The 25,518-nt window shown below is 41.9% G+C and overlaps 1 protein-coding gene across 3 annotated transcripts in view; it reads right to left on the bottom strand.

Moving 5' to 3' along the window:
* Positions 1–7,503: 7,503 nt before the first annotated feature.
* Positions 7,504–25,518, bottom strand: part of tshz1 (teashirt zinc finger homeobox 1) — a 29,452-nt gene continuing 11,437 nt past the window's right edge. For all 3 annotated transcript variants that reach the window (XM_046417997.1, XM_046417998.1, XM_046417999.1), the window contains one exon: positions 7,504–12,092. In XM_046417997.1, coding sequence (XP_046273953.1) covers positions 8,749–12,092 — 3,344 coding nt within the window. In that variant the 3' untranslated portion in view covers positions 7,504–8,748. The remainder of the gene's footprint in view (positions 12,093–25,518) is intronic.

Here is a 25,518-nt window from a genome sequence, read left to right as displayed (position 1 = left end):
CAGTGGAGATGTTAGGCAAGGCAAAAGTGACAGGCCAACATCCATCCACCTCCTCAACTTGTCTATTTATATGTATATTCATATTCATGAGCTATTGGACCATGCGCTGTTGGCGATGCATTTAGTGTTATTGGAAAACCTGAATCTCAGTCCTCCCTCTGGCAACTGACAGAGAAAGATTGCAGTTCCCAAGTGACAAAGGACTGGCAGGGCCTGGTACTAAATCATTATACCGACGTGGGCAATGAAAGCAGAATCTCATCTCTGGACTTGTAAAAATGACTCTAGCCTTCACTTTGGGCATTAAGTGGATTGTTGGTTCTCCTATTAGCACGTCTCTTAAAGACGAGCAAGCACGTCTGAAGTCTTCGAGCGGCCGTTTGAAGCCTGCGGGGGGACGACTTTTACCACTATGCACGCCCATGATGAGAGCGTTTCGGCCTGAGAACGGAGTGCGCAATTGCATCAGATGGGATGACACTTAAACTTTAAGTCAGCCAATAATGCAAAAACATTGAAACAAAAACAAAAACCCCCCACAGCAAAATCAAAAACAGTTTTCAATCATCAGAGTCTAGTGCAGAAATGCAAAACTGACAACTCGTTTATATTCTCTTACAAAGGCACTCATAAGAGTGAGATGATATTTCAATAAGCAATGTTCTCTGCAAGCCAATAACTCATTTATACAAAGTGAACAGAACAGTAGAAATATGCTGTAGTTGCCTTTAAAGTGAAAATTACTAATTATTTTTGAATAGAAGGGACAGAGTTTACATATTCTGCAGGGACATGCACATAATCTACAAAAGGAAAAGAAAACCCGACAACATATTCTTAATTTATGAATTAGAGGGGAGTGATGCAAAATGCAGTCAGTGCATCAAAGTTCACAAGGCGCACCGGACCATCTGTGCATGTGCAGGAGGACAAATGAATGGTACTTTTATTTAAAGTTCCTTGCATTGCATTGGATCAGTATTTTTCTAATGGTGGGAAATGACATTAAAGAAATTGTTAATAAAAATCCTGCTGTGGTAAATATTACCGTCACAGCCACGTAGGTGTAAAATTACAGTTAAAGCGATGCACACATCAAAGTTAACTGACCACAAGAGTGTGAGCATGTACCACGCATGTACCACACACTGAAGTCACAAAATACCAAATAAACACAACACTGTGCAATTTTTCAGTGGTCTGAGCAAGCAGGTGTTATGTAGTTCATGACACTGATGTTGATGCACTGCAGCACTTGATCATTACTGACACATGTTCCACTCTGCCTGTAACTTGAACACTGTCCAATTCAGAGCGATTCATCAAAATGCCAGAGGGCACAGGTGAGTCAAAAAATAAATAAATAAATAAATAAAAATGCCGCTCTGCTGCCACAAAGCCTCTCACTCAGTGCCATAAAAACAAAGACCTCATAATAACCAGTAAAAAAAAAAAAATCTTGTGATCTCTATGGCAAGAACACATTTGAGAAAATGAAGAAAAATCATTTCACATGCAGTTGGTACTTAATAACACTAATGACTACAAGGTAAGGTATCTTTTATTGCTTTACCTGATTCAAGAGAATTGTCAAATTTATTTGAATCTGAAACAAGTTCAATCTCTGTTGTCTCTGCTGTTTTATTTTTTTAAAAAATATTTAAAAAAAATCACCACTCCTCTTATTGCTTTTTGGCTTCTCTCACTCTGCATGTCTGTTTCCCCCACCTGTCTCTCTCTTTCTCTCTCCCCCCACCCTCCCCCCTCAGGCCCCTGCACTTCCTTCCTCAGTTCCTCCTTCAAGCCTCTGACAGTAGCGCTGCACATAAAGACACTGCTACCTTTGCATAATGCGGATGCACCTTCTGTAGGTCGAATGAAGCTCCTTCGACATGTGTCAGAAGCTTGCCGTGTAGGCTTGGACTAATGATGGCACAGCGGCCAGCCCACTGCCCCTCAGCATATGCCCACTCTCACATATGTGTGTCAGTGTGAGAGAAACTCTGTGTGCATGTGTGTGTGTGCGTGCAGGGGGTGGCAGGGTTCGTCATGCTGATTAAAAGCAACCCCCTCCCCTCACAAAGCCCCTCAGAAAAAGACAGCAGGGAACATGAACCACTGTCAGGTTGGCCCAGATGAGGACACAGGATCCGTGTCACCTGAATTTACCGGCCTAATATGACAGCCAAGTTGTGATCCCTTGTCTGGGACGTGTCACGTTTGCAGAGTTTGGGCTTATTCTCATGCAAATGATGTCAGGTTTGGACAGAATGTGAATGAGACTCGTCACACTGTCCAAGGGTCTAAACCCAACCACATGACAGTGGTTTCTCTCGCACGGCTCAAGACGAAATAAATACGACATTTGGCATTCAAAACTGGCAACCAGTACCAGGAATAGTTCAAAATAATGAGGAATTTGCGAGAGGAACCACAGCACCATGGGCGTAACCTATTTACCTCGTCTAAGGTCCTAAATAGCACATATCCACAGTCCGATAAGACCACGCAGAGTCCGTTATTAAACACAAAGACACACATCCTGATGAATAAATTCTTGTTTTTTTTTTGTTTTTTTTTTTACAGTTCAAAGAGATTCACACTTCATTTACAAGAGGTGATTCACAATCAAATAATGAATTACGCAAAATAAAAAGCAGTTTAAAGGCACACAGCATGACAAGAAGATGGAATCAAACCTATATTGCAGCCATAGCGAAGTCCTAAACAGGAAATGTTGGAGTAAATTTGTTTATGACTGCAGCAGAAACCATAAAAAAAGAAACATCAGCCCACTTTTTGCAGTAGGTCCACTCTGTCGATTAAATAAGATAACACAATGGTGAAATTACAGTATACACCAACAAATTACATAAAAATGTCTCCGTATTTCAGATACTTTGACACAACAGCGACGGCGCTTCACATCACACCTGTGGGCTTCACGGCAATGGGAAAAAAAGGGGTTTGATACATCCTAAAAGACACTTCATCCATTCAGCACGCTGGCAGCCGTCATTATTCTCGAAAGAATCGACTTTGTCACTTCTCCATTCTTCAAGAGCCTCTCCCTCAGCCTGATGAATTATGTCGTCCGTATCTTCCAAAACAAGGCTCATTCCTGACAGGTACACAACACTTTACAAGATGATTTTGACTGCCTGCAGATCTCAGCGGGGACAAACTTGTCAACAAGCGATCGGATTGAACTCTCTGTCCATGATGAGATGTCTCAGGTGATTTTAAACCTTCAGCTTCTCTTCAACTCCGGCATTGAGGCTTAATGTTTTTACAAAAATTTAAGGTGCTATATTGTTTTTCTGTCAGAATGAAATGAGTCTGCCACCTCAGGTATATTTGTTTGTTACCTGAGAAACAAGTGGTTTCACTTCTGAATGATGTCTCACAACTTCAGACACCGTCAAGGTAGAGACATTGTTTGGGATGATGTGATCATTTATACTAATAATAAAGGATGCGAACGGTCAACAACAGCTGAATATTCTTTAACATTTGGCTTAACAGACTACTTTAGGAAAGACACAAGCTCGAGAACAATCAATAAACGCTGACAAAAAAATAAGATAATGCTTAATATTTAATGTTATGTTAATAGGTGAATGAATAATTCCAGGCCCAAGAAAAATGTCAGACATCCAGGTCAAATGTTAACAATGGTTACTCTTCGCCATTTTATATCCTTAACATAAAAAAAAAATTAAATAAAATTTCAAACCTAAATTAAACCTCTCTGGGTTTTGGACTGTTGGTTGGACAAAACACCTGGAGGCATCACCTCTTACTTCTTCAGAACAAAATTATAAATTATAGCTATAGTATTAATGATTAATCACTTTCTATTTGTCTAGAAAATACTCTACAAAATTATAAAGTACCTATAAGAACTGGAGAAGAAAATTCCATATACTGATTTATTACCACACAACCAAAACTAATTTTCTTCTTAATATTGTACGACATATAAGCTCTTCATTCTTAGAAAGTGGTACCAACTGTGTCATTTTTGCTGTACTCAGTTTGTTTAGTCTAACTGCATCCTCTTAGTGCCCAGCTGTCATAGTCCAGGTGAATGAAGCTCTGAGTGGATGAAAACGTTAATAAGCTCGCATAAGGCGCCTTCGATCATCACCGTACACTCACAGTGATAAGCTTTTTGTCCTGTATGTGCTCTTTCAGAGTACATCCAGACTACCGTTACCCTCTGATTGGAGGCAGGGGAAGATCTTCTCTGTTCTTTATTTTTTTTAATTATTATTATTATTATTTATTCTTTTATTATTCTATTCATTTTTAAATAAGTATTGAATGAATGAATGAATAAATATATGTGATTTAATATATGCGAAGAACACAGACATTTACATCATTTTGTTTTTTGTTGAACAAAAACATTATTACTGAAGGCATGATAACCACTTTTGTTTATTTAAATGTACATTTTGAAGCAACAACTTTATTGGGTTCCCACCACTGCTGAAAACAAACCTTCTCCTGTTTACGGCCCTAAAATAAGTCAGAAACATAAAAAAATGTGGTTCTACGAACCATTAAAACACATGAGAATGCATTTTCCCCAGCTCAGTCACATCAGAGGTACTCTTCCCTCTGGAGAGCGCACGTGTTTTGAAAGGGAGGTCTTGTCTTACAGAGCTGTGATCAACACAAAGTTGCCCAGAAAGTGCTGACGGGTCGGGGGGGACAAGAGAGCACGAGGTTAACTCACCCAATCCTTGCTGTCGGCATGAGTACACCTGATACGCATGTCACAGGGATTCAAACACTGCCTGCACCATCGTGCGCATCTCGCTGACATGCAATGCTTCACGGATGTACAGATGTTGCTGCTCAGTTGCAGAACAGCTTACATTTTGATTATTACAAAAGGGTACCTGGCTGCATCACAACGCCTCTTGTCATAAACACCCTTTTGTTTAAAATCAGATTTGTGCTGCTCACTAATGGTGATGACATGAAGGCAGTTTATTTTGTGTTTGCTTTAAAGCAAAGAAGAGTCGCGAAAGAACAAACAAAGCATTGACTGCCAGGCAAAGTCACATGTGCAGCTTTCGCATCTGTTGTGACAAGAACGGCTTGTTTTTGTATGAAAGAGTCACACGTCTGCGGATGCGCGTTTACAGCATCGTTAAAAAATGTATTGACTGACTGATCCTGAACGGGGCACCTCGACAGAGTTGCTCTACAGATGCAGTTAGAAATTAGATCCTGTATGTTCTGATGTTGTGTGCGTATGTATTCAAAGTATAAATATGAAAATTACAGCTGCCCATTACAGACAACCTGTGCCAAAAGTTTATTAACATTTCTTACATACTCAGATTTAAAGTCAAAGTTAATTTCATGATATTAAAGAAACAAACCAGCATTTTTTAGTAAAAAACACATTTTGCTGCTACTACTATTTTAAATCAGTTACAAAAATTATGTGTTTCAATGATTTATTTTAACTGACAAAGCTGACCCACTTCTTCATAGGGTCAGTTAATAATTAAAGAGAAGCTGAAAGTCTTTCAAATTTGTTTCATGTCCTGTTTAGTTTGTGTTCCTGTTGAACGAGTCTTTCTTGTTGCGCACATCAGTTACCTGTCTGTATGTTAAGCTCCTCCACACTGTTGTCTATCCTACTATACATGACTTCTATTGTATGTGACTCTTCTCTGCATTTTTCACTGCTGTTCTTATGTTTCCCTGCCACACAGAGCACACTGTGAGGCACTGGAACTCTATTGTTTCTTGGAAAAAAATGCCTCAGGCTAGTGTTCAAGAACTGCGTGGGGTGGGAGCATGTCGACTTAAATACCTTCAGTGGAGACATGCCATGGCCTCTTTTATCAGGTGTCTTACTAGCTGAACTATAAAGCTTAGCTCTACGTTAAACCATAACGTCAAATCCTGTTTTTTTATGACAATTTTTATTCACTTTTTTTTCCCCTAAAAGGGATTATGTCTCTATTGGAAATTGCTCATACACGTTCACTGATTTGGGGCACATCATGGGGTCTGAATTGAAAACTTCACATTCATTTAACACTATATGAAAGCATACCGTGCTAAAGGTGTCATGTAGAAAAAGAAATATGCAAAAATAACATCAAAAATGAAAACACTTTGCTTATTCATTAATCCAGTAATCAATTTTTGCTACATAAACTTTGGAAGGTCAACTTTCTTCACGTAGAAGCTGCTGCTGGTGTGGCATAAAGACATTAAGACCGAAACCTGTGACCAAAGAGGATGTACTGAAGGAATAGTCTGACATTTTGGGAACAGACTTATTGGCTTTCTTTCCAAGAGTAGGATGATAAAGTAAATGTCACTCTCATCTCTGTATGGTAAATATAAACAGAGCCAGCTTCTGGTTATCTTGGCTTAGCATCTACACTGGAAACGTGAAAAAAAGCCAGCCTGGCTCAGTTTAGAGTCAAAATAATAAATCTAATAAAGCTACAAACACCTCCAAAGATCAACAATTAACACAAGAAACAGTCCTGCATGTAAGTCCTCCCATAAAACATGTCAGTTTATTTTACCTTTAAATAAGGTTGTTTTTGTAAAGTGTCAAATTTTGGTGACGAGTTTAAATTTTCCATACTCATGGATAAGCCTCTGTTAGTTGGGCAATAATGTAAATTGAATCTGTCAGCAGAAGGACATTCTTGGATCACTCTTTTGAACTCTGAGCTGGCTCACCTCCCTCCCTCCTCAGCTTTGACTCAGAGGCACAGCAGTGAACTCAAAACCTGCCTTATGCTCCCCCCACTCAGCCTCCTGCTACCCCCCCCCCACCCCACAAAGCAATGAAGGAATCTGCAAGGAGCTGCTATAAACAAGGGATTCAAGCCCTGACTGACGCCTGAGGACACTGAGCTTGTAGCCATGTCAGAGTTGGAGATCGTTGGAGGGTGATTGAGTTGGGGGAATATTTGGAAGCTCTTTCAAACACACTTCATTTCTTATGGAAGTTGCTCAGATTAGGAAGAGCTGTGGCTAACAGTGGGAAAGCTGCGGCTACCTCAGTGGGAACTGGAAAAGGTCCAGAGCATGCTGCAGCAGGCCTTCTTTGAGCACAAAATTTAGCAGATTTGATGTGGCTGTCGCTGTGTTTGTCCCAAGTAAGCTAGCCAAGAAAGTGGCTCTGTTGATGCATCACAATGAATCCTGCCTGAAAAATGGGAAAGGGTGAATGCCGGATTTGAACCCAGTCCTCCTCCTCAAGCTCGATCCTGTGATTTCAGCTACCAGAATTTCTTTTAGAGAACGTCTTAAACTCTTTAAATGTGGCACAGTCTGTTAAGTAAGATAAAATGGTCTTAATACCTAAAAATAATCATTTAAATGACAGACAACAGAAAAAAGTATTGAAACAATACTTGCAGTATGCAGTATGATATTGTGTTTCAAGGTCAGTCTTTGTTGCATCTGACCAGATTTCACATTCTCCCAAAATCACTAAAACAACACCAGTTTATTCCAGGACAGGTTTATTTTACAACTGAGGATAAAAGAACGTCATTCTGAATAATTAGGTTGATGATAAAACCTGGAAATCTATCATTGGGTGAGAATTTTTTTTTCCAATGTTATGTACAGTACCATGCATCGGAGTAGATGCCAGTAAATTTCATTTTATGTAAACCACATTGAAGGACCTACTTTTCACCGAAAAAAGAACATTGTGGTCCGACAATACTCTGTAGTTTTATACACCTCCCCCACCCAATTTGTCTAGAAAATAACATTATAAAAATGCACACAGTACAAATAACTGTTGAACTGTAAAGAGCAAGATATGCTGACATACATGTATACATACTTGCTGATTATTCATACAATAAGTTTTGAACTTAATTTTACAACTGCAGCTTCACAATAATAAAATTGGTAGCCTACTAACGCAAATACTGTACATGTTGAAACAACCAGGAAATTATATTTTACTAGAGAAACAAATACTCGAAACATTTTTTGAGAACTTCTGTGATTTAAGGGCAAATACAAAACAACCTTATGGTTAGTCCCCCAAGTTGCCATGTTGGTCAAGGGAATTAAAACTTGAAAGGGTGATGTGTTGTCAATTTTACCCCTACATTTCTTCATCAATTTACACTTCCTTAAAGTGCTGAAATCATCTTAAAATCATCTTTCATATGGCTAGTTTTATAACCATATACCTTCATATAAACATCTATAACCGTAGTTTAATAAACGGGGATATCAGTTCTCTCATCATGGTTGAAATTTCATTTGACACAATATGTTCACTGTTTTACATAAAAACATGCACAAACTGCCTCATAAATAATATGCAAGTTGTGTTGAAATATATTTATCTGAAAAAAAAAAAATCATTCAAAAACAGTGACAAAGTAAGAGCATGGTCCAGTTTTAAAACAACAGATGGACTTTTCCCCAAAGGCTCAGATAAGATGCAGTGCATTAGGAAAGCAACAATCAGTCAGTGACTACATAGTGCCATGGCTGCTGCACCAATTTGGTACATTTATGTCACCAACAACTTTTACAACGTAGATTTAAGCCTCTGCAATTCAAGGCCCCATCATGTATGGATAAAGCAATAATTACAGTTTGTAGTATTAAAGCAATGTGTGTCGTAACAATACTCAATACAGCTGTGGCACTATCTGTTAGGACAGATTGTAGCTTAGATTAATAGTGCAACAGTAATCTGTCATGCTATCAGCTTTATCTTCATTGTTTGTCAAACTCTTTCACAAAGATGAGATGGTCCTCTGGTGACTTTCCGTGTGTTTTGCAAAGGTGCAATTTGATTGCGTGTTTGCTCACAAATGTCCGATTGCACAGTTTGCACTGATATATTGAGCCAGTGTCTTCTTCTGTAAGTCCAGAGGAACTAAGAGTCTTGTCCTCTATCCTGCTGACTGCTTGCTGCTCTATTAAATCTATGGAAAGCTTAGAGAGGTCCTTCAAGGTAAACCCAAGGTGGGACTCCAAATGGTGAATGTAGGAGGAGGGAGTTCTGAACTGTGAAGCACAGTCACTGCACAAAAACAAAGGTTGGCCAGAGTCAATATTTTTTAGGAATTTTGTGCCCCCTGTCCGCTTCAACTGGTATTTTACATTGGCCAGCCAATGTGAGATAGTAGTCATGGAAAGACCAGTGAATTTACAGATATGGACCCGTTCCTGTGGTCCCAAGTCACTAATCACAAACTTTCCATCAGGAGTCTCCTTAAGACTAGAGGCAAACTGGGCCTGCAGAATCAGGAGATGCTGAGGATTCCAGTTTGACTGCCTGCCTTTACGTCTTTGAATGGGAGACAGCTCCTCCAAGCTGTCCTCAAAAGTACAGCCATCGATGTCTGATTTTTCAGAGATGGAAGAAGGTGTCGTAGATTTTGGGGTCAAACGACCTGTCAAATTTTTCACCATGTCTGAAATATCCATCAAAGCATTCTCCCGTAAAGGCGGGGATGAAGACTGTGAGAAATTTTTTAAGCCTGGTTTGTTGTTGTTTATTCTGTCAATGTTTGGTGTAGCATTACCCTTAGGTGTACTTCCGTTGGTGCTTTTGGATTTTGTCAAGTCCATTGGCTGATCATCATCATCGTGGCGCTGAGTCACAGGCTCTGTTGTCTTCATCTGAACAGAGTTGCTGTTGATCTTATAAAGCATTGAAAAAGGGTCTACAAAGGGGGTAGCCACTTTTGCAGCCTTCCCTAAGTGGTTGTTCATGATAGACTGCAAAGCACTGAGAGGGTTGACAAGTGGTTGTTCGGGTGAGTGATCCGTGATGATGCTCAGGTTATTGCAGCCATTGCTTACAGGCCTTTTTGGTGAATCGACTTCACTCTTTATGTGTGTCTCTGCTTTACACTCGGGCTGCTCTCCTTCTTTGCCTCTTGACTCAGTCTTAGCCTCCACTGCAGTACTTTTCACTGGCTTTAAGAGGTTTTCTGGATTGGGTGAAGCTCGTTTGTCCTTAGGATTTGGCAAAGGAGACTTTGCAGACCGGCATTTATTCTCCACGGGTCTTTCCTCTTTTTCATTCTTCACTGAAGTTTTCCCTGTCACTTTCTCAACTAGTTCTTCCATGGCCAGCACATTGCTTTTGTGACTTGGAGGTGGAGAGGGGCTATTTGGTGAATGGATCAGAGTGCCTAAATCAGAGGACAGTACCTTCAAAGTGTTGCTGCTGAACAACGGTTGAACCTGTGGACCTGAAGGCATGGTAGACTTCAATGATCCATGGAGCTGATAGGCAGCATGAATGCTGGGGTATCCACCCCAGGTGGGTGTGCCTGTTTGAGCCTTGCTGATTGCACTTGAAACTGTATTTTCTAAAGACTTTAGGATGTCCAAGCCACCTTTAGGTGCCTCTTCCAAGTCTTCTTCTCTCAGATATTGGTATGATCTGGCCTTTCCGTGTTGATCAGCTTTTTCAGGGGGGTCTTCTTTTTCCTCTTTTATCTTTTTCTCTGGTTCATTAGCTTCCATTTTCTCTTCTTCTGCCTTTTCAGTTTTCTTTTCTTCATTTTCCTCTTCAGGGCTGGGGGGCTGCACTGGGGAGTCAGGCTGTGACTTCCCATTGGGTGCAGGGAGTCGTGTGCTAGTCGGTGGTAGAGGAATTGACTGAATTTTCTCCTCAACGACAGGATCAAAAACTAACTGCTTACCCTTTTTAGAGGCTGAATTGGTTACTTTGAGAAAGTGCCCTGTGACCATCATATGGGCCGTCAGTTGCTGCAAGGTGTCATGTGAACTGCCACATTCCATGCATTTGAGAATTTGTGCCTTACGTGCCTCAAACTGCCAAGTATAACTGGCACCATTTTGGTAACCGTATCTATTATTTGGAGTGACATAAGGATTGGCCACTTTTTGATCTTTGGGAGACTCTCCCAGAAGAATGCCAGATGAGACTGACTCTGGTGAGCTTGGGGACATCAAGTCTTGAAATGCTCTTTTTTTGGTTGCAGGTACCAGCTTTGAGGTAAGGGCTGGCATTGGTTCTTTAAGAGGCACTTTCTGATAGTGTTTTGTTTTGATCATGTGAACACTAAGGTCTTGCAACGATTCAAATGAGTGGCCGCAGTACATGCATTTAAGAACTTTCTGGGCATCTTCTTTGCCCTCCATCTCCATCAGAGATCGTTTACGTGGTTTGGACCACTTCTTGCTTCGATCATCCTCGCTATCCTTATTGTCATCACGGTAATGGCCCGTCTCATTCATATGCACTGTCAGGCCAACCAATGTGTCATAGGCTGCACTACAGTCCTTGCACCTGAACTTGCTGGCACCCGTAAACACAGGGCCATAGAGCTTATTGTTTTGCCTGTAAAGCTGCACGGTGCTGAAAAGGCTGGGCTCAGGAAGGAGTTGGTATGGGGTATGCTGTAAGGTTTTGGCCAATGCTGCCTGGTGCCAGTCATAGGCTAACCCTCCTGCACTGCCAGAGCTTACACCACTTACGGTGCCACTGTTGCTGTTGCTTGACACCGTTCTGGTGGTGGTGCTGCTGGTGGTAATACTAGTCGTGGCTGATGCATTGCTAGTGCTACATCTGCTCTTCAAATGGATGTTGCCTGGGCTGTGACTGTTCAGGAAACCATTGCTGCCTTTGTGATTGTTACCATTGCCGTTGCTAGCTGCATCGTTGTTACCTTGTTTACGTTTAAGCATGTCCAGAGCAAGGCTGGACCAGGAGGCATCGGAGATCAGGTTTGCATAGACGGCTTTCATTTGTGCCAGACTGTCCTGTAGCGAGAGGCCATTGATGGACTCTGTGCTCTCGCCTAGCTTCTCATTAACCTTGTCCTGATCACTGAAGGAGGACATGGTCTTAAGGTCCACCAGTTGATCGCTGGTGGTGCTGAGTGGAGAGGCGTACCCAGCGTCTGGGTTAGTGCCATTGCTGAGTGGAGAGTTTTGACAGCTGTAATGATCTCTTGCATCCTCATCATCATTGAAAAGATAGTCTGCATCTTGACCATCCAGGGAAAGGCCATCGTCTTGCAGATGTTCCTCTTCATCAATTTTATCCACTTTTAATTCATCTTCAGGTCCATAAGCTGGAACACAAAAGAAAAGAGAAAACAGAAAAGTGAAATTAAATAATTCTGATACATTAAAATGACACCAATAACACATCCACCACCCTTACTATATAAAGTCTGTATGTGCAATAATCCTGAGGAGTTTTTTGTCAATAGTCCCAGCAGAGGACGCATGTTTGTGATAATAAAGTGGCAAACATCCATATCTTGACAATGACAGATTGTCCTCTTCACTGCACCGCCTAATGAAGCTATTGAACACTACAGCTCAGCAAGGGTAGAGAGCAGAGATGAGCTACAGAAATGTTTCTGCTTGCTTTAAAACTAACAAGCAATTTTTAAGTTACACACATACCAAATCCTAAGAGTACTTATTAGTCACATGGTGAGATGTGTTACTTAACAAAAGAAATGAATACATTTCTATGCCTTCACAATTTGGAAAAAAAAAAAAACATGAAAAGGGAAAATATGCCTCACTGATTAGTGCGTTAAAGACTTTTATGTGGCTTTTGGATCATATAACACTGAATTAACAAGGTGAATTTACTGCATATTTGAGTATATTCATCAAGTATAAAACCATTTCTTTTAATCAGCAAATTGAAATACCAAAGCAGACTACAGCCACATGTTCTTTTCAGCATATTTCATTGTCAGCTTTGTTACTCTATAGCAACACAGATCTATTCCTGACTTTGATTTGTTCTATTCGTCCAACATGCCACACATACTATGGATTCACAAGTAAGAGATAGTGGAGGAGGATGCCAGCTGCATCGGCTTTGCCAAGACACGGTTGGCTGGAGTCAACTTGGCATCGGCTGTGGAAGTCCTCACAGCATGATGCTAGAAAATGGCCAGTGGACACGACAAGCTGTGTTGTTACTGCCTATGCTCCCTGAGTACTCACAGCTTCAAGTGTGCCATTTTAAAAGAACAGAGAGTATCAAAGGAAAATGTCTGCCAATCTCTACTATACTCTTTTTCTTTTTTTTTAACATTTGTTTCAAAAACGACAAAATCTGCAATAAAATACAGAGAAACAGAGATAATGTAGAGAGAAAACATTCAGAGAGAAATATTACAGTGAGGCAGGGCGAGAGAAAAATAGAGGGTTAAATATGCTAAGGCAGCTCCCCCAATCCATTCCTCCTAAGATGCTTGTCTGAGGTGCCAGAATCAGTCTCCAGTGAGGAGGCAGATGTGCTGTCAGCTTCAAACAGCATGTAGCTCTCTATCCCATAATCGGAATGGACATAATACCTGATGTTTGTGAGGTGCCAGTTAGTGCTGCCTGGGAAAAGCTGGAGGTCCAACAGCTGCAACTCTGTGCCGTGTATGTGTGTGAAAAAACGAACACGCTCAACGGACAACCTTCCTAATGAAACTATTCCTGTGCTGGTTTTGCTCTCAACTGCAAGCTCCTAATTATACACAGGCTGCACTGAAAGCATTCACTGAGTTAGTCACTAAATTAGTAGATTTTAACCTTTTTGCAAATGTAGCTGCACAGATTTCTTTCAACCTGGCTTGTCCTCCCTATCAAGATGCAGCCCACTGTATTGAAATAAATGCAAAGCTCAACCTATTCAAAGTCAATGTGGTGAGAGTAGTTAAAGACAAAGCAGCTTAGCTGACAAAGTGAGAGAAACCTGACAGCAGTACAAACACACACATGCACAGACGAAAAGCACACGAAAAACACTAAATTCTAGTCCTTCCCTGCCATCCTCCGTATGTTGCCTTGACAGGCATCAGTGTCAGGAGTGTGTCAGTGTCAGCCTGAGGTGTCAGTGTCCACACAAACAAGTCTGAGAAGAGGTGGGAGGGGAAGGTAACAACAACAACAAACACAAGTCAGCCATTTTTTTCTCCCCCTGCTCGAGCCCCCTCCTTCACCATCTGTGTCAGAAAAGCTGCGGGTGCCACCGTCGGCTAATAAGGCAATCAGAGATGGAAAAGATGCTGACATGGCGGCTTTCGAGCGTCACTCAGAACAAAAGAGGAAGAAGAGAGGGAGGGTGAGAGGGATAGGGAGGGGATTAAAACGGGGGTGGAGGGGAGGAGAGGGGGAGAGGTGTCTGTTGTGGTTGTCAGTCAAAAACGTAAGCCCACTTTGTGCTGTCAAGAAGGATAGGGAAAAGAGGGGAAGTTTTGAAAAGAGAGGAGAAAAGATGTGTTTAGGCCAGCGATCAAGAGGTATGTGTGTGTGTGTGTGTGTGTGTGTGTGTGTGTGTGTGTGTGTGTGTGTGTGCACATTTCATGGAAATAAACATGAAAGGGAAACAAGTTAAACAGCATCCTACAAACTAAGTCCGAGATATCGGGACAGAGAATCCAATAAGATTTCTGTCGTGTGTGTGAAGTTTGTACGTGTATGTAAGACAGGAGCGGCTGATCGCTTGTGTGTGTGTGTCAAGTGTCACAGTGTGTCAGGTGCATGCAGGGATGCAATGTGGCTGGTGGGGGGAACACATAGCCATCTGCGTCTGGAGAGGAGCCTGTCACTATTGTTGTGCCCAGAGTCCAGGATTGTCTGCAGACAGGTGACACCACAGTAGGACATCCCCCACCCCCAGTCTCTCTCTCACAAACACACACAGAGACACACACACAAAAAGAGACACACCTCTCCTCCAAACTACATCCCTCCTCCATGGCAGGAAGCTGTGTGAGGTCCATGCATGCAAACACACACACACACACACACAAAACACCTTGCTCTTCGTGCATATTTGAAGGAACAAATGTGACTGAAACAAAGTAACACATTGATAATACAAATATGGTTATTGTTATGGATTTGAATCCTAATTTTGCCAGTTTGAAACTAAGCTGTATTTAAGCAAGGTTCGCCTGTGACTGCTTATGTAAAGAAGTAGAAGAAAGAGAAAAAAATTTAAAGCATGAGTCCAACACAATTACAGAATAATATTACAGTGACAAATCCAGCAACACATGGTTGGTGTCAGGCACACTGACCAGTTGTACGAGGTAACTTGAGTATGAAATGGCACGGGCGCAGTCATCACAACTTTCCCTGCACCGTATCTGCTCCCTACATCCCCCACACACAAAACACACACTTTTCCCTCTAAACCTTCTTCATTTATTCATGTTGTCTTGGAGAAGAGGGCAATCCTGGCTCTCATTTGCAGTGCTAATGTCCAATTCCGCCAGCTTTCACCCTGCTGATTTACCCTGCGTGGCCGAGCGCTGCCTTTGGAGCGGCGTGGCCGGCGAAGGCTCCCTCACACCGTTTAACGGCCCTTCAAAATGGGAGCTTTGGCGTGGCAGTCTTATTTCTCTCTCCCGTTTCGCTTTGTCACTGGCCCCTCTATTCCCTGCCACTCACCTCTGATGGCTTTGGACAGGCCTGATCAGTGTGTGTCATTGACCTGTACAACGTGCATGAGTGTGTGTGTGTTTCAGGAGAGAGAAGGCTGTAAATAAAATGACATTATTATTTCCTCTGTCCTATCATGTAGAAAAGCCAATTATGGTAATGCTTAGTATGTCAGGCAATCTCTGTCTCTCTCTGCTCTCCCCTGTCCTCTTCATTCTTGCTCTTTTTTTCCTCTCTGGGATAGTCATGGCTGTGGTTTCACAGGACCTGACACTCTCTTTGGACTTCACTGTGGACGGCGCAAACTGAGGCAAACCGTCTCCTCTCAACCTCAGTCACCTAGTAAATCAAAGGAGGTTCTCATACAATTCTGGGCAACACTATACTATGCAGCCTGTGATATACAGTGTCATTTTGCTGTACGAATCAGGTACTAATAAAGCGAATCAGACTAATGTTGAACAAGAGAGTAACAGGAGAACAATTTTGAAGGAAAGAATATCGGAAAACAGAAGCTTGAGAAAACTGTTTCGTTTCCTGGGACTGCCAACTCAAACTACTGACCACTTACAAAAGCAAACAGTAAATAAAATATTGCTTATTTTCCCTTTCCCCTGAACTGTTACCGCCTTGTTTCCCATAGTGTTGTTCCTCTTTACTTTAAATAAAACGGGATGCATCTTAATATTTATTATAAAGTGTTACACAATTCTGCATAGTTAGTTGCCATCACAGAAATCATCCAAGACTTATGTTGTTGGCCAAATTATTAAAAAAATTACCCTATTTAGCTAAATAGCAAACTATTCAGATCAATCAAGGTTATCTTTTGTCTTTAGAGCGCCTGGCGTGTTTTATCTCGCCGCTGCCTCGCAGCACAAAGCGACATTGATAAGTGTTGCCACAGATACCATGCATTAGCCATGATTTAACCAACAGCTTGCTTGACCAGACATGTAAAAGCCTACCTAACAGCCCCCACCCTCCCCTAACCCACATGGAATAGTCCACCATATGGCACAATAGCTCCGGGGCTTCTAATAGCTTGTGTGTCGTACAAATTCACCTTCCATGAGTCTTTCCGGTTGGGGAAAACAAAACAGCCAGCACAGTCTGCTCTGCATGCTGGTAGCTCAGTATAGCGACGATATATTATATTTTTTTCCTCTGTTTCTGTGTAGAATTTGTGTCACTGCTTGGGATTCTTCCTAAAAGATAAACTGAATTACCTTTTCCTAAACTTTTTGACAGTCCTGAGGGCTTTCACATATGTTCAGAGTAATTTGCAATTACTTGAACTCATATTATGCTAATAGCCTTTTTAAATGGGTCACATAGGAAGTGCATTTTACCTCTGGCTCAGCTTCATTAGGCTGCTACAAGTACAGTATGTGTGAATCAGAGGGACCAAATGATAGCTGCTCACTGAATAGGTCAGAGATGAAAGAAAGAAAGAAACAAATCTGGCTATTTTTTTTTCTACAGAAAATAATTTCCAGTTCTTTCTTGAATTGCTTTGCAGGTTTCTCCTCTCCGCTCTTTCTTTTGTTTTTTTCACTCGTTTGTTCAGCTCTCCCCGTGAGCCAGTTTTGACATGCCATGACAGTGACTGTGGTCTATAAATCACCTTTTCCCTTAACTGTCAGTGCCTGTTCATCCTGAGATGAAACAACAGCCATTAGATCATCGGCATCGCAGATTCCCCCCTCCCACACACCTAACAATCGAACGTTCTTCTGGTGGTGCACCGGCATTTCAAACCATCTGGTTTGTTTTTGGACAAAGTACAGATAAAGCATTACTAATGCTAATTAAAGATGATGCGAGCGAGACTTACTCAACCAGTGCCAAGCACCGATTCAGTGTAGGCTTCAACAGACAGTTAAACAGACTCTTTCAGAGCAAATATTGTCACTTTATTTACAATCCATACAATTTTTGTAATGGACACATTTCAGTGTCAGAGTTTGAAGACATCAAAATTCCCATTTAAACATCTGTACTGATGCAGAGTCACACTCTGGTTGGAGTGTACGCATGTCTAATTATTTAAAATTCAAGTTATTTAAGATTATCTTTAAGAATGTTTGAGAGTTGACAGAAAGGTTCTGTTAAAATCCAAAGAATCTCAAAGCTAACAAGCTAACAGAATAACACAATTTCATCCTTTCTTCATAGATGCCATCTATTGAATTCACCTGCACTGCCCCTGACAGTGGAGCTTCCTCCGACTAAACAACAGCTGCTCCCATCGCCTAGCAACAACCAGTTGATGGATGACCCCAAAGATGGATAATTACCATAAATCACTATGGTTGTGTGGAGAACAGAAGCAGAAAATCGTTGTAGGCAAAAGCAGGCTGAACAACAGTTTAAACTAGTATGCCTGATGTTTTGGCTAACTTTGTCTCTCATGAATTCGTTGAATTGTAGTCATGATTCCCAGATTGGCAAGATCTGATTAGATTCTCTGGATGGTGAGAGCTGTTTAGTGACCCCTAAATTCAGAAAAATCGAAAGTGGCATTGAATCATTGGATTTGTCTGTTAGATTTGTTTTTCTTTTTTCCAGGGTGTTTCTCTCGTGTTTCAGCCCGAATGAATAGAGGCTGTAAAATGAAACCTGATGAACTGACTCACGGGACAAAACCTGTCCTGAAGGAGCAGGGACAAAGAAAACAAAGTGGCCAGAGGAAGGAAGAAAGGAAACAGTGACGAATGAGTGATGGCAACAATGATGAGTTTAGTGCAGCAGAGAAGATGTGGAGGGGGGGGGGGCTTAAAGAGGACAAAGAGGAAGTGTGTTTACAGTCAGAGCATACATGTATATTTATGCATAGTGTGCATCAGGGTGAGTGTGTGAGAGAGTGACAAAGGTAGATATAGAGACAGGAAGAGAAAAAAATGGTGAGAATAAAAAAAAAGGATGAAAATGAGAGGGCACAGGGCTAAAACAAGGTTACAACCTAACCAGTTCGGTCTAGCCGAGTCCGGTTGCACAATAAGCCATCAATCAACCTTCTCCACGCTGTCAGACCTCCCCTCAATTCACAGAGGCCATCCACTTTGTACACTGCTAAGGAGCAAAACACAGAGAAGGAAAAGGAGAGACAGAGGAAAAAATACATAGACAGATGTAGACGCACTAGGGCTGTTTACTGACTGAAAGAGGCTTGCAAATAATGAGTGCCGAAAAGTGCCTTGTCATTCGGTACCAAAAAGTACCTAAGGAGTATACCATCAGCGTCAATAAGCCAATAAGAATGCAGCATGCTGGTACCAAGATCTAAAACTGTTGGCGATTGGTTGCCTAACATTATATGTCACAGATTCATGTAGGAAATGTGATTATGTTACACCCCAAGATGGGGTTCACAGTTTTTTTTCTTTTGTTTTCTTGTTTTTTTTAAACTACAAGCTTGTGCTGTTTCTTAGCTAGGCAGTGTAGCTATCGTGTATCTGTCCATTTACTACCTTGTTCACCAGGATGGAAGCCTGGGTGCATCACCCGCTACAAGGCAGGGGGCAGGTCTGAATGCTGAAAGCAAATATGGACTTGCTTCCAGACCAAGGACAGAACATGCCTGAAGTTGACATGGTGGATGGTCCTCAGACCTGGGCTAGCTTCTCTTTAGCACAGATAAAGTAAGAGCTCTTACTCCACCACCATTTCCCAGGGCCATAAATGGCACCCACACAGCCACACAACCTCCCAGAAGATCCAATCACACCAGAAAATGGCACACTGAGGATCTCCTATGTGTCTCTGAAGCTTGATAACTACCTCAACATTAGTAGGGTTAGTTTGTGATACCTGCTAACCCCTCACAAGATAACCAGCTGGGAACATGTTAGCGTTTGTCAGTCACAATTAGCTCAAGGTGTGTTTCTACCGTTGCTACACAATGGGCCATTTAGTAGTAATAGCAAGCTCACTATCTTGGTTATTAATGGGAAAATAAGTTCATACAGTTGATCAAAAAATATGCATTTGTACCATCAAAACCTGTTGTGTTAGTGTCCTCTGGTTTGTGGTTTCTCAAAGGTCAACACAAGGTCAAACAAGGTAACAAGGTCACTTTCCATTTGTCCGTGGTACAAATTCACATGTCAAAGTTTGCCAAAGTTGAAACTATTGAAAGCCTGAATGCAGTGAAGTGAGACACACACACACACACACTTACTTCTCGGCAAGACATTCAAAAACAAACCAGATATGCAACACAAGCCTGAACAGAAGAATGCAGAGGATTTTGTGAGAACAGGACCTCAGAGACCTGACTCACATCCCTTTCCCAACATAAACAGAGACAGACAAAGAAATCAGGACTTTAAAAACCATAAAGTCACTTCAGGGAAATTAATTAGAACCGCAAACCCTCCGGGCAGGAGGCTGCTCAGGACAACCAAACATCCCCAAACATTTTAGTGCTTTTAACTGCATGTGTCACCAGGGAAATTCCAGCAATTGTGCACCATCAAACTGTTATCCTTTATGCATCGTCACATTTTCTTTTTCATTCTGCCCGCTCTAGTGACGAGTTAGCGCTGAAATCTGGCGCTCCATTAAACAAAGTTCTACTGTTTCATTTCAACACTAGTTTAGGATTTAAAGCGTGATGAATAGCATAGGGGCGTAACAAAAAAAACATAACAAAAGCATAAGCTTGAACCACACAGCAGTTCGGAGTGTGTATGTGTGCTTGTGTGGGGTTTTTTTCCCCCCTCCTTTCCTGATGACCATGGCAATAAAGTGACAAAAGAAGAAATGATAGGAGGGAGGAGGGATTAGGGGCTGAAAAGGGGTCCCTGGAGAAAGTCAGTAAATTATGTACTAGGTTCTCAAAGTGGACTAGTATCAGGAGCCATCTCAGCCTAATTGCATCTGTGTGTGTGTGACTATGCACGCATGTATGTGTGTGTGAGAGTGTGCGTGCAATGGCTATGAACAGCTTCACAGTCAGAGAGAGAGGCAGGAAGGGAGGAAGCAATCCTTCAACAGAGCACAATATCAGACTGCAGACAGACAACTAACGGCTGGAAGGTTCTGGAATTGAGAGAAAAGCCTGCCTCCCTCACATTTCAGCTCCCAACGCCGCCTCACAAAGTGCCCTCCATCTAACACTTACACACACACACACACACACACAAATGGCACCATAACTCCATATCCGCAATCAATCTCCGCTATGAAGACACATCCATCTTCAGTAATGTTAATGGGAGGGTTTTGGGGGTTGGAGGGGGTGGAGGACAGGGGTAAAACAGAGGGTATGTGACTGCCGAGCTGACCTCTGAGCAGTGTGAGGTAATACAGGCGGTGTGTGAGTGTGTGTGTGATAAATACAGAGTAATGAATGAATAAAAAGCTATGTGCATTTGTGCGTACATGTCTGCATGTCTGGAGGTCAGGTGTGTGTGTGTGTGTGTGTGTGTGTGTGTGTGTGTGTCAGTGAGTGTGGGAGAGAGACTGATGGCTGTCAGCTTGCATCTGGCAGAGAAAATGAATTAGGCTTATGAAGACAAATGAACAGGCTTCGGAAAGAGTAAACGGGGGTGGAAGGGTGATCACGATGGAGAGAGAGGGAAAAGGAGAGGAGAAGGAATGAAGGGGAGGAAGACATAAGGGAGAAGAAAAGAGGGATATTGTGTGAGAATGTGGTGGCATGGATATGAAAGGAAGGAGATGGGGCACCGTTGCCAAGTAAGAGAGTTCCTTGCGGCAGCCAGTGACCGTTCATTAAGAAGGACGGGCACACAGACAGGCAGGCCTACTGCTGGCAATGGAAAAGCTTTGGCTGAGGCTTCTCTGGCTGCAAGGGAAACATACATGTGGGTGTATGTGTGGGTATGCATGTTTGGAAGTCCAGTGCCAGTATGTTAAAAATCCAGAAAACAGAACCAAATAAATATATATATCTATATATATAGATATATATTTGCTTTAGTTGAGCTGCTGGTTTTCCTTCTTTAAACACTGGCTAGCTTGGATATAATATAGTCTGTGATCATTGGGTTTGTATCTGCGCTGGAAGTGCCTCTCAGTGTGTATTTCCTCTACTTGTGTGTCGGTGTCAGCGTGTTTCCATGTGTGTTGTATCTCCGCAGATTTGTCAGTGTCTATCCCATGACACACTCCCCTTCGCTGCGAGTGGAGGGGAGCTCTCGGGGGCTTTGTCACGAGGCGGTCTGTTCTTTTCCTGAGGCCTGGCGCCCCTCGTTTGATAAATGACACATGTCATTCTGTCAGCCCCTGCCATCCGGGCTGGGAGGCCCCGAGCTGATGTATGGCCGCCCAGGCTAAAGGAAATCAGAGTGTTTTGGCAGCACCCTGAGAACACGGCCTCTTATAAGGGGTATGTGTCTACGCTGTGTATGTGTGTTTGTGCCTGTCTGTCTGTGATACTGAGTGCATGTTTAATTGTGTGTGTATGCGCCTATTAGTGAGTGTCTGTTTGAGTGTGAGTGTGTGTGTGTGTGTGTGTGTGTGTGCATGTTCTCAACCTGTCAGGCGGACGGGCAGAGGGAGACAAATCATCGTCATGGCCGCCCCAGCTGTTCCCCAAATTTGGTGTGAGGAGGAGAGCGAAGGGGGAAAAAAAATCCTGCCGTTTGAGTTTTAAATGGCTGATGCTTCCCAGAAACGGGAATGAGTGAGAGGACAAGTGGAGCTGAGCGCGCACACACACACACACACACACACACACATATAACACACCACACAAACACAAACTGAATCAAAGCTCCAACGGTGGAATAGGACTCAGGCCAATCCCAGAAGGAAGCAACAGACAGAGAGGTTTTCGTGAAAACAAACACACATGCTTCAAACATACACACATGTAAACACGTCAACACAAACTTTAGACAAGGAATTTGCACCACAGCCAAAATAAAAAGCCTGACAAAAACCTTAACCATGTTTACAGAAGAAAACATTAAGAAAACCTGCACGAGCGTTCAGATTAGAATAACACAAACTGTGGTGAAGCTTTTCATCCTGCACCTCGTCAGATTTGCTTGTAGGAATTTCTCAACAACGTCCTAACATTCTCCTCGTTCAGACCATCTTCATGGCCACACACAAACATTTCCCTGGTGGAGGACAGTCTCACCTGGACTACGTGAACTCCGCATGACCCCTTTTGATTGGGCGCCGGCCGAACTCCCCCTACCCCCACCCTCCCCCACGGAAAAGAAGCGGGAGAAGGAAAAAAACAGCGTCATTAAGCTGTGAGTGATGAGTGGCAGCCATGGGTGACATCCCCCTCCTCTCTCTCTCTTTCTCTCTCCCCCACAATCCAACTGCTTTCACTCTCTCTCTCTCTACTCCTTTTCTTCTCCTTTGCCGTGATACTCCTCTCTCTTACTTTATTCACCTCTCTCTCCATCCCTCAACCCCTCAAGTCATTTCTCTTTCACTCCTCTGTTCCTTTGCCTCCTCTTTTTCCACTCCACCCCCCCCTCCACCTTTCTTCCCTGGTTCTTTTTTGTCTGCTGTCACTCTCTTTTTCTCCTCTTTTTTCCACTCCTTTATGCCTGTCCTCACACACACACACACACAATAGTGCCTGACTCAGTCCTGTCTAGCTCTCTGGCCCGGGTCATGTAGACACTCGGCTCCTCCATACATAATAGATCCCAAATATCAAGAGGAGGAGTGCAACATTTTTACCCGTTCAGGACTGTGCCATCACCTCTGCTTCCACAATAGCTCCACTGCCTGACACTGCGAGGCTAAAAATGTCCAGCTGTTTTAAGTATAAGAGAGTTTTAACGCTTCCTGTGAATACAGGAAGAGTTCAAGCTTTTAAGCTAGCACGAATGTCTGGTCTATTTGGAAATTGCATCAGAGAAGAGTTATTTTTTGTTAGCTTCCAATAACCATCTCTGAGATGTGCATAACCTGTATCGAAAATAATGCTGCAATTGTATGAAATGAAACGAATAGATTCATGTTTGTTGTTATTTAATGTAGATTGCTAAAAACAAGGGGTGAAAGAAAAAAACAGCAATTCCTAAATACTTTAATTTTAAGAAGTTGCCCAAAAATGGGTCGAGCCGCTAGAGGAGACAGTGTATCGAGGTAATTGAGTGAACTTGATCAACTTAACGTTAATCAGTGCAAGCAATTCTGCTCCTTGATCTTGTTTAGTTTGACCAAGTTTAATTAACCAATCCTGACGCGTGTAGTCTCCCTGCTGACAAAATGCTGTGCACACAAAAGAAACCAAAAAATTATGATAGAGATATGGTTGTGGATTATGATGTTGTCATTTTACAGTCAATCCAAACCTGCTCTCTCACACAGAGGACTCTTAACTCCTCATGCTGTTAAGGTGATATGAGAAGCTGCAGACATTTTGTTGGGTAGAAAAATGACAGAAAACATGTTGACATGTAGGCGTTAACTTTACCCATTCAAGTGTTAATAAATTATGGTGGTATTTTATCTGACCTTTTCAATAACAGATATATTGTGATGTTGTTGATGTGTCATACAACGAGAAAACTGCAAATCAAAACTGCATTATGAAGTATCACACCTATCATACGCAGGATCTTTTTATTTCTTTTCTCTAGGATCTTTTCTCAAGAAAAAATGCCACACCCTACTTCCTGCTTCTCATTTCCTGCTTTTCTTAATATTAGAGGCAAACACTAACGTTACAGCTCAGCCGAGGAGGAAAGGAAGACGACATCAACGTTTACATCCTGCACTGTCACGAGCACCAGCCTCTCGTCCATGAGTAGATGCACACTTCCTTCTGCTCAGTAATACAGTGCAAAGAAAATAGTTCCTACACACTGCTCACAACAAGGTCTCTCGGTTATCTTGATCCTTTCTCTGCACTTTGTGCTCAAGTGTGCTACATTATATTTATGAGAAGGCAGACATTTCTATGGCTGACAAAATTTTGCAATTCACACCAAAACAATCCAGATTGGTAAATACCAGCACAGGTAAGGGAAAAAATATGTGTTTTTGTGTTGAGGCAAGGAAGGAAAGTAATCAAGTAACAAACTGAAAAGATGGAGAGGAAAAACAGATTAGTTAAAATTAAAAAAAAGATTTTAAAAATCACTCTCACCTAGAAATGACTCACACACACTGAGGACGTGGCCATTGTTGTGTGCAAGGCCAGACACATTGAAAATATACCGTAAAAATTCAGGAAGATGGCAGATATATTACACAGACCTTGACAAATGTCAAACTGCAAGTGGCACCCAGAGTATAAGAGTAGGAGGCAGAAGCAAATACAACAAAATGAACCAGTAAGAATTATTTCACAGACAGTATTCTGTAGTAGGAATACACAATCGTCAGCAACACAAACAAGCACAAAATGCACGCGGTTTTGATTGGGAAGTCCACAATACACTGAAGTGGTAGTTATGGTGTATCAAATTCTATGAGCTGATCCTATATTTTACACGAAAAAGGAACATTTTGGGAAATACGCTTATTCTCTTTCTTGTAGAGCGTTAAGATACCACTTGGTGCAGCATAGCACGGAACTGGAAACTGGAAAGAGCTAGCCTAGCACTGTTCGCGTCATATCCTGTTTGTTTAATCAGTACAAAAACTCAAGTCTAAAAACATCAACTTGTGGTTTTATAGGAAGTAGTTTTCCTACTTCCTGGGGCTGGTTCACTAGAAAACTTTAGTTAAGAAAATAAAAGTTGAGCTGATAAATATAGTGGGAAAAAAATTACAATACATTCTTCCTGAAACGGACACATCAGGCCTGGCGGGGTTTTCCAGTTCTTGTGCTGGGATTGTTTATGGTAATTTATACATGTTCAAGAATCTACATGTCAAATTTCAAATGTGTACATTAACATTTATATGTCTAATTAATATACAGAAGTGACTATGATGGGAGAAAGCAATAAGTATGCCCATTTGCCCTTTAAAAGTGTTACTTTCACTGCGCTGCTTAAGTCTTTAGGGCACAATTTGGAGTTTTGGAAGAATGTTATCATATTGTGAAGGGTGGACATATGTTGATGATGATTTGGCTTACTCAGGAAAACTTAATATCCCCTTAAGTGGGACAAGCCCGACACAAGGCTAAATCATCGGTGA

Source organism: Scatophagus argus, chromosome 17 (assembly GCF_020382885.2).
Source record: "Scatophagus argus isolate fScaArg1 chromosome 17, fScaArg1.pri, whole genome shotgun sequence".
NCBI lineage: Eukaryota > Metazoa > Chordata > Actinopteri > Scatophagidae > Scatophagus > Scatophagus argus.
Note: the sequence above shows the minus strand (reverse complement) of the source record. Positions and strands in the feature narration are given on the sequence as shown.